The sequence below is a fragment of the Pantherophis guttatus genome, chromosome 4 (genome assembly GCF_059756535.1).
Source record: "Pantherophis guttatus breed Tessera chromosome 4, ASM5975653v1, whole genome shotgun sequence".
Taxonomy (NCBI): Eukaryota; Metazoa; Chordata; class Lepidosauria; order Squamata; family Colubridae; genus Pantherophis; species Pantherophis guttatus.
In genome coordinates, this window is record NC_142066.1 from 10,449,672 (window position 1) to 10,459,668 (window position 9,997).

The 9,997-nt window shown below is 37.8% G+C and overlaps 1 protein-coding gene across 1 annotated transcript; it reads right to left on the bottom strand.

Annotated features, from left to right (window-relative positions):
* Positions 1-1,591: 1,591 nt before the first annotated feature.
* On the bottom strand, positions 1,592-9,383 carry LOC132711299 (vomeronasal type-2 receptor 26-like). Its single transcript, XM_087893312.1, has 5 exons — positions 9,377-9,383; positions 7,749-7,920; positions 5,080-5,185; positions 4,008-4,134; positions 1,592-2,560 (listed from the first exon to the last, which is right to left on the bottom strand). Exons 1-5 carry the CDS (start codon positions 9,381-9,383, stop codon positions 1,659-1,661), a joined length of 1,314 nt encoding a protein of 437 aa, XP_087749438.1. The 3' UTR covers positions 1,592-1,658.
* Positions 9,384-9,997: the final 614 nt, after the last annotated feature.

The window sequence follows — 9,997 nt, forward strand, 5'->3', positions numbered from 1 at the left end:
CCCTTCAAAACCAACAGGCTCAGGGCTACTCTAATTGTTGGAGGGAAAGTGCTCCTCATGGCAAAAATAACATTAACGAATAGATTTTTTTAAAAAAAATAATAATAATAATCTATACATTTGGACCAGAGGTGGTATTCAGCCGGTTCGGACCAGTTCACCCGAACCAGTAGCAGATATCACAGGTGGGTCCACCCACCTGCCCTGGTACTATGCTGTCCTATTTAGCTATGTTTTTGAGGCCGGATGCATGCGCAGAACGTGTGCGCGAGAACAAAGTGCTTGCACAGAAGGCCGGACGCATGCACCGAAGGCTGGGAGCAATATGCGGAAGATGCATGCAGGCGTAGCGAACCAATGGTAACAATATCTGAAATCCACCTCTGACTTGGACACAGAAAGAAAGATGAAATATTTAATTTAACTATCTTAATTAAGAATATAAAATACAATCATGACCTTTTGGGTCATTTTTTCAGAGATATTTCCTTATCAGATTCCTCAATAGCTTCAACAATGTCTAAGTCTAAGAAATATATGTTTCAGGTGACTCAGTACCTTCTTCGAAGGAGTAAGACCTAAAGAGTCATAGCACTTCTGCTGGACAATGCCACTCAAATTAGCTCTATGTTGGACTCCAACTTTAAAGCAGGATCTGTCAGGTGTGGGGGCTTACAAGATGACCTGGAAAGAGTTTGAGACCAGGGAGCTTGAGAAAGTGAACAAGGCCCTCTTAGTGGCTTGTTTGGTGACTTATTTATTAGATCCTTTCCCCTCCTGGCTTATTAAAGCTGTGTTGAAAGGAGCATGGGATATAGTATGGCAGTAGTTAACCTACCTTTGAAAAAGGAGTGGTCCCAACAGCTCTTAAAGAGATTATGGTGTGCCCTCTCCTTAAAGGAGCATCACTCAACCCAACTAAACAGGACAATTTTCACCCAGTTTCAAATTTTCTATGTTTAGAAATGAAAACGGCAAGAGTGGTTGCATGACAACTGCAAATGACCTTGGATGGATTGGATTATCTAGGCTTCATTCTGTCTGTCTCAAGATTTAGGACTGAGATGGCATTGATTGCACCCATAGATGACCTCTGATAGGAGTGAGATGGAGGTGGAGCATCCATCCTGACTCTTCTTGACCACCGAAAGGCATTCAACAACATCAATCATAGTATAAGTCTAGGCCAGCTCCGGGAATTGGGGGGTGAGTGGTACTGTGCTGGTTGTCCTCCTTCCTCTGCAGTGGCTTCAGTTGGTGTTGATATTCAAGGAGAGATCCTGGCCATGATCCCTTCTTTGAGCATGCCTCAAGACTTGGTGATTTCTCCTGCTATATTTAATATCTATGTGTGTGAGGTGATTTATCAGTTTGAGGTGAGATATCATCAATATGATGATGATACCCAACTCTATATCTCTACTCCAGGCCCCTGTTAAATGTTTAATTAAATGTTTAATTTCTATTTTGTAGCTGTAATCTTTCCTCCAGTTCCTAAATTAGTTGTGCCTTCAGTTACTGAAGAAGTGAATACAACAAAGGTCAATGTTCATGTTTCCCATGGAAGAGAGGATAGGAAGAAAAATTAAAAAGACCAATTTTTTATTTTCCTTTGCTAATATTCCTACAGTGTAAGTCATAAAAAATGTAGACCTAATTTAATTATTTCGTTTGATTAGTAGGTGTCTGCTATTAAGCTCTGGCCTGAACACAATGATGAAACATTTGGGGAAAAAGATACATCCCAATAACCCAGCACTGGAAGACAAGATGGAGAAGATCTCCACAGCCACCATGGCTTTTCCTTTGGTGCTCAGATAGGTTGGAACAAAGGAGATCCACACACTGGAGAAGACCAACATGCTGAAAGTGATGAACTTGGCTTCATTAAAGGTGTCAGGTAAATTACGGGCAAGGAAAGCCACAATAAAACTGACAATAGCCAAGAAGCCCAGATAGCCCAGGACACAATAGAACATGAAGATGGAGCCGTCATTGCATTGCAAAATCATGATTTCTGTAAGGGAATTCATGTCTAACTCAGGGAATGGAGGAGATGTTGCCAGCCACAGAATGCAAAGACCTGCTTGAAGAAAAGAACAAGAAAGGACAATGGAAAGAGCCAATCTTTTCCCCACCCATTTTCTCATTGAAGAACCTGGCTTAGTAGCCATGAAAGCGACAACCACGGTAATAGTTTTAGCTAACACACAAGAAACAGCAGCTGAGAAGAAGGTGCCAAATGCTGGTTGACGGAGAAGGCAGATTTTTTTCCCTGGTTGACTAAGAAATAACAAAGAAGAGAGAAAGCAGAGCAGAAGGGCAACGAGTAGTGTGTAAGTGAGGTCCCGATTGTTGGCCTTGACAATGGGGGTATCTCTACGTTTAAGGAAAATTCCAAGCACACTGGTTGTCATGAGGGAGAAGAAAACAGCAGCTGAGGCCAGACTGATCCCTAAAGGTTCTTCAAAAGACAGAAAACTCATTGTTTTGTTAAGGCATCGATCTTGATCCTTGCTTGGATACTGATCTTCAGGACATTTGAAACAATCTTCTGTATCTGGATAAAGGAACAAAAGAAAACTCACCTATTTCCTACTTACCACTTTTTAATAAATATTTTATGGTACTGTTTGAAGACTGATCATTCATTTTGTGATCTTTTCCCTATGTAACTATATTCCAAGGGTTTTTCCAAAGTATTTACTAACTATATCAAAAATCAATTATTTACTCAGGTGTGATATGAAAATATACAATGTTGTAAAAATCATTACAATGAATAATTTAAATTTAGATGGTGCAGAATTTAGTTGCTGTTATTGTTATTATAATTTCATATTTGTCAAGATACACAAAGTCTTTTGAGATTGTGTAGTCTAGAAATGTTTTTGTTTAGTTAATTAATTAATTAATAGACAGCAATCTATAGATAATATTGATTGTTCTGTTATTTTTCTTTTAATTTTACAAGGAACATACCAGCAGTTCAAATGCTTTCTTAAATGTACTTGTTTGCATTTCCACACAATTTTGCCCATAATATGGGTTGCCTTCTGGCAACATGGGTGGCAAACAAATTTAAGAAATAGACAACTACATACACAAAAAAGTCCCCAGTTCCTGTGAGATATAAGCATATATAGTTTCCAAATGGAAACCCTAAGTCTAAAATGTATTAAAAATAATTATTTTCTGTCCTTTCTTTTAATATCCCAGTTTGTATTTTACTGAAATTTGGAGGAAGTGTTTGAAACATCCATGATTTCACATGGTGCTCTCAAGATTTTGAAAGCTATTACGATATTTTCAAATTTTGGGGAATACTATTAAACAAGATTAACATTATTTAGCAGCACTTCCTGCACCACACAATCACCTCCATAGTAAATAATTTTGATGAAACCATTTTATAGACCGTATCATAAAATATTGAAGGATTTCATATAATACATACAAGTATAGTATAGTATAGTACTGTACTGTACTGTACTGTACTATGCTATAATATAATATATAAAACTATTATAAAACATTATAACAGTTTTATCATGTTGGATATTGAACTTTTCCATTCTATTTTACAACAATTAAGTAGCTAATTTTGCCATTTTCTCCCCCTTGATATGCTTCTTAATGCTTTGGATGAGCAGTATATATAGTATGGTTGAGCCACAATACAGTCTTGGTCTACAGATGCCATCTGTAGGACCTCCCAAAAATTAATCATGTTTTTATTCCACTTTACATTCTTACATCTGGCACAAAAATGCTGTAACAAAAGAGACGTTGTATGGTTTACAGGATTCTGCAGGATGTATTATTTTAAAACCTGGGTGATTATTACTAATTGAGATTAATAATAACTGAGATTCGTAGGGGTTACCCATATTCCTTGCTTTATAGGCTAGAAAACTTTAATAAGAAATAAATTTATTGTAACATTTTATGAAACAATTCCTTTACTGCCCAATGTTCTCAAATTTTTGTACAGTTTCATTACTCACCTGTCTTGCTTGAAATCTTCCCTTGTTGACATGCAACACAATCGTAGCAGCAGAAGCTTTTCTCTTCAGATTTTCTCTTCCAAGATCCAGGGCGACAGTGTTCATTGCACAGAGAAACTGGTAGAATCTGCTCATAACATGGAAAAGTTTGCACAGGTAATTGCCAAGTTATTCAGCTTTTTCATTAGCTGAAAATACAGTCAACTAGTCCACCTATAAAGAGAATCATTATTTATTTATTTTATTTATTTGTTGAATACGTATTAGATAATATATATATAAATATAAGCATGAATTGAATACATAAAATGAATCCAATTAAAGAGGACATTAGGACAGGAATGTTAGGCACGCCCCTTACAGATCTCTTAGGAATGTGGTGAGATCAAAAGTAGCCAGTCTAAGGTTAAAATTTTGGGGATTTTGGGATGAAACCATATAGTCAGGCAGTGCATTCCAGGCATTGACCAGTTGGTTACTGAAGTCATATTTTCTGCAATCGAGTTTGGAGCGGTTCATTTTAAGTTTGTATGTATTGTGTGCTCCTGTATTGTTGCGGTTGAAGCTGAAATAGTCATTGACAGGTAGGACATTGTAGCAGATGATTTTATGAGCTATGCTTAGGTCAGACCGAAGGTGGCGTAGTTCTAAATTTTCTAAGCCCAAAATTTCAAGTCTGATGGCATAAGGTATTTTGCTGCAAGCGGAGGAGTGGAGGACTCTTCTTGTAAAATATTTCTGGGCACATTCAATTGTATTATTGTCCGATATGCAGTGCGGGTTCCAGACAGATGAGCTGTATTCGAGAATTGGTCTAGCAAATGTTTTGTATGCTCTGGTTAGTAGTGTAATATTACCAGAGAAGAAGCTACACAAGATTAGGTTTACAAATCTTAATGCCTTTTTGGCGATGTTGTTACAGTGGGCTTTGGTACTTTGATCATTTGATATGAGTAATCCAAGGTTCTTGACATGACCAGCAGAGATCAGTTGGAGACATTTTAACTGAAATCTGTTCCGTTATTTTAAAAAGGTTGTAAAAAAAATATTCTACATTTATGCAGTTCCATACCCGATTAAAACCTTTGTGCCATTCTATCAGATTTTCATTAATGATCAATTCATTTCCATGGGAGGCATCAGGATGTAGCGTTCCAACTTTCACACTCCGGATGGACCTGTTTTGAAAAGCGATCATATTGATGATGCTAAATCCACCTGCAACTTCCCTCTTCTCATTAAAAGACACTCCTTCACCTGCTGAATTGTTGAAAGAAATGCCTTTAAGAAATAGGTGGAGCTACTTGAAAGAGAAGAAGAAAGCAATGAAGTAGAATTCACAATGATAAGAGAAAGCAACATATCAGAAGTTCTATGTTTTCCTTCCCAAAATCGTTATTCAGTTTCATTGAACAAAATGCCAATACAAAACACAGAACTATTGTATATGCAGTTTTCCACAACAGAGCAAAAAGTCAACCTATCAATGAATAACATACAGAATTGTGTGATGCAAACTTTGTTGAGAAGAAACTTTGAATCTAATTGGAGCAGATAAGGTCAATAATTGTTTTTATCATACAGTAGTGGCCAAAATTGTGGAAGCCTTTTGAGAAAAGTGTATTTTTGAGGTTTGATGGCTAATAACACCACTTTCTTTCTTTCTTTCTTTCTTTTTTTGGAGTTTCAAAATAATCCTATTCCACTGCTGTAATGGCCTGGGAATAGCCCAGACTTTCACCCAATTGAAAATCTATGGAGCCGACTAAAGAAACTTGTTAGTCAGAAGCGACCCAGCAATAAAACCCAGTTAATAGAAGCAATCATTCAATCTTGATTTCACATTATAACAGCTGCAGTATTAAAAGACTTTGTTCACTCCATGGGAAGACATTATAAGGCTGAAATTCATGCTAAAGATTACTCAACTAAGTATTAACTGACATGGTGATAATTTTTGTATATCTCATTTTTTTTCTACATGTTTCAATTTTCTTCTTTATACTGTAACTGCTATTCTAATAGCAAATCCTTCATAAAAGTTATTACATTACATTCCTAATTAAATTGTCTTTCCATTGATATATAATTTTATGGTACTACTGCAAATAAAAGTGGTCTTATTAGCTAGTTTTAGAAAATACACTTTTCCCAAAAGGTTTCCACAATTTTGGCTGCTACTGTAGCTCTTTGAACAATAGATTGTGCCTGGAATTAAAGATTAGCCGATTTTGTGAGCTAAATTATTTTGAAATAAGTTCTTCATTGAAAGGAAAAAAAAAAACTTTGCTGGAGATATGTTACCTTAAAAGGCTGTAGTTCTGGAGATTCAGCAATTTTATCTGCCAAGATTTTTTTCAGATTGGATCCCTTGGATAGCATGCTATGCAAAGCATGAGCTACAGCATAAACCCCATTATAAATGCTATAGCTGTGACCTGTCATCTGCAATTGAAATATAGATTCGGGAAGATTCCCCAGTTCTTCATTCCCAGTGCATTTTTGTCTGTCCACTGATGACAATTCTGAATTAGGAAAGAAACAGTTGAATGCTTCCTCCCAAAAATGATTTCGAAATCCATCTCCATGAGTTGAATATGGCTTTATGGACTGAAGAAATTCCTCAAATTCCAGATTTTCACTGGAATGGATTTGAAAGGCAATGGCCCCATCATAAAATTGGAGATTCCATTCCCTCTGAGATCCTGGTAGCATGAAATCAATTTGGCTGGTGCTGATCCACACCTTGCTTAAAAATGCATTTCCCTTATTTGTAGCATCCCACAGAGATTTGAGAGCTGTGAGCCATGCAAGTGCAAAAGATTCTCCATAGATGATATATGTATTTGTTTTAACATCTGTGAAATGTGTAAAAAAATGAAACATGATATCACTTATTATGGCCAAGTCATCCAAGCAGAATAATTGTGGAAATCTTTGTGTGAAAGCTAAGCAGATTCCATGCTCAGAAAACAAGGACTCCAATTTCTGCAAAAAATGTTCTCCACTCTTGGTGTCTGCAACAAAGAGCCCAATCCATTTCCATCCAAAAAGTTGAAGCAATCGGATAATCCCGATATATTGTGGAACCTCATTTGGGGCCATAAAGTAAAGTGAAGATGATTGACAGCTATCAATTTCTTCCAGGGGAAATGATCCATATGTGAGCTAAGAGAAAACATCAAGACATGGTATCGAGGAGATCTAGACAAACTGAATGATTAAATTGTCCTGTGGTGAATTGTCCTGCTGCAGGTTGGCCACAGTGAGTTGTTTCAATCTGCACCAAGAAATCTAACTTTTATTTTGAATCATAGATGAGATTTATGAGAATGAAAAGCTATGGATGCTCTTGGGCATACTTAATCAATTGATTAATTCTTAATATATATTTTTCTTCCTGGAAAAAATAATAATTCTATTCTTTTATTTAATAATAAGGGGACCATATATTTTAAAGTATTTCTTCATTTTATGAAATCCCCTTTCTTAGGGATTTGCAATCTAGCTATTTAGCCATCATGTTTAACCTACATAACATTAAATTTAAGATAAAAATGATGGGAAACAAAATCTACAGCCAGAAACTCTCAGAAACTAAAGTGATTACTTGATCTGATAAAGCTTTCATCTGCTTTCTTTATGGATTTTTTTTCATAGAGATAGATGTGGTCAGCTAGAAAAAACTGGAGAAAAGAAACAAGGAATCATTAGGTGAAGAAAAGAGTGGATTTTGCTTACTCTGAAAGTCCATAGAGCTCCTGAGATGGATGTTCATGAAATGAATGCTCACTGAAGGCATAGATGATCTGTGAAGCCATCCCTCCAATGAGGAGATCACCTGGTTGGTACCATTCATGTGGAATTGGGATAGGATCAACATCTGGGCACTTGAGTGCGTTCACTTTGATTACTGGGAACATCAGAATGAATAACACATTAGCAGCCAAAACATCTTCCCAAAGAGGTCTCCAACATATCAAGCCACACCAATGGAGCTGATCTAGCATTCTGGATCTTCCCAACACACGTCCAGAGACCAAAGCATCAATCTAAACTTTTCATTTTTATAGACACGTGCTTGAAGAACGACTGAGATTTCTACAACTCAGATTTGAAATAGGTCTGATCAAAGAAAGAACGGATGCTGGAGACATTGAACTCAATAGCACTGTTGGACATTTCCCACCACCCCAAGCTCTCCATTGAACCAGGATTAGTTTATAACCTCTTTCAAATTTGCTTTCTATTTTTCACTGCTTTCTGGAATATCTCTGGAGCTTTGAGCAAATAAACACATGACAGTAATTTGGACCAATCCCAGAAAGATTTAATCATCTATTAAAATATTTTCTCCTAGTGGACTTTTAAAAAAGTCATCTACTTGTTAATTGTCAATTTGACAAAGTGTTGCCCCTCTTTCTGAAATAAAAGTAATTTTAAAAATCAGCTGATTTTTTTTACAATAATATGCAAACATGGACACAGAAAGATGGTGTATTGGATTTAACTATTTTAATTCAGAATAGAGAATACAGGGACAGGTGCTTACAGAGAACAGGGTACCAAAAAAGGAGAATATATTTAGCTCAGGCTTGAAATGAAGGGTCCTTGGTGCTCTCTGAGCTTTGCTGTTTTCTGGCATATGTTTCATTACCCAACCTAGGTAACATCATCAGTTCATTTAACAATTCAGAGGTGACCCTGATGACATCTGTAGGATCTCTTCCCAGAGGGATGGGGGTGAGGTGTGTCCATATTTCTGTAAAATTATAGGATGTCACAACAAATGGTTGTTAATACAATCAGGAGAATGGACCCTTTACATTCTCCTGATTGTATTCCACAGGACTTCAGACTGATGGATAGAACCAGATATTCAGAGCTTTAGAAAAAGCCAGCATGTACCAATAAAGGAAATGTCTGCAAGGAGACAACCAAGCTCAGAGAGCGCCAATGACCAGGGTTGGGATTCATATGGTTTGGAGCAGTCCAAGCAAACCAGTTGTTAAATTTTTGCACAGATTGGAGAAACGGCAAATTGCGCCACTGGTTTTTTCAGCAGCATCCACCCACCTATGATGCCCCACCTTGCCATGAGTGATGTCAAGTTTGCCATGGCTAGTCAGTCATATAATCCCAGCCACGCCCACCCAACCTGTTACTAGGAGGAACCGGTTGTTAAATTACTTGAATCCCATCACTGCCAATGACTCCTCAAAATTTAATTTAATTTAATTTAATTTAATTTAATTAATTAAATTTATATGCCGCCCCTCTCCGAAGACTCAGGGTGGCTAACAATACATTTTTAAAAATAATTATAAAAAAACATTGAAAAATTAAAAACATTAAAAACTCATTCACACCATTCATGGCGGATCTCGCCATATCATAAGAGCGAGATCAACGGCCCCAGGCCTGCCGGAAAAGCCAGGTCTTCACCGCTTTTCGGAGGGCCAATAGGGTGGGGATGGTCCAGACCTCAGGAGGTAACTGGTTCCAGAGAGCTGAGGCAGCCACAGAGAAGGCCCTCCCCCACGGGCCCGCCAGCTGGCATTGTTTAGCTGACGGGACCCGGAGGGGACCAACTCTGTGGGATTTTACCGTCGTTGGGAGTTATGCGGCAGAAGGTGGTCTCGAAGATAACCTGGCCCTGAGCCATGTAGGGCTTTAAAGGTAATAACCAACACCTTGAATTGTGACCAGAGACCAATAGGGAGCCAGTGCAGCTCGCGGAGAATTGGTGTAATGTGGGTGTACCTAGGTGCACCCACGACAGCTCGCGCTCTGAGTTCTGGACCAACTGTAGTCTCCGAACACTTTTCAAGGGTAGCCCCATGTAGAGCGTGTTGCAATAATCTAACCGTGAGGTGACAAGGGCATGAGTGACCGTGTGCAGAGCCTCCCGATCCAAATAGAGTTGCAATTGGTGCACTAGGCAAACCTGTGCAAAGGTCCCCCTAGTCAAAGTTATCAGATGTTGCTCT

What these genes read in the sequence shown, in the direction of transcription:
- LOC132711299 (XM_087893312.1), bottom strand. An exon ending in GGCACAAAGGTTTTAATCGG is followed by an intron (nt 4,135 to 5,079) that starts GTATGGAACTGC and finishes TGTTATGAGCAG; the next exon opens with ATTCTACCAGTTTCTCTGTG. An exon ending in GAAGATTTCAAGCAAGACAG is followed by an intron (nt 2,561 to 4,007) that starts GTGAGTAATGAA and finishes TCCTTTATCCAG; the next exon opens with ATACAGAAGATTGTTTCAAA.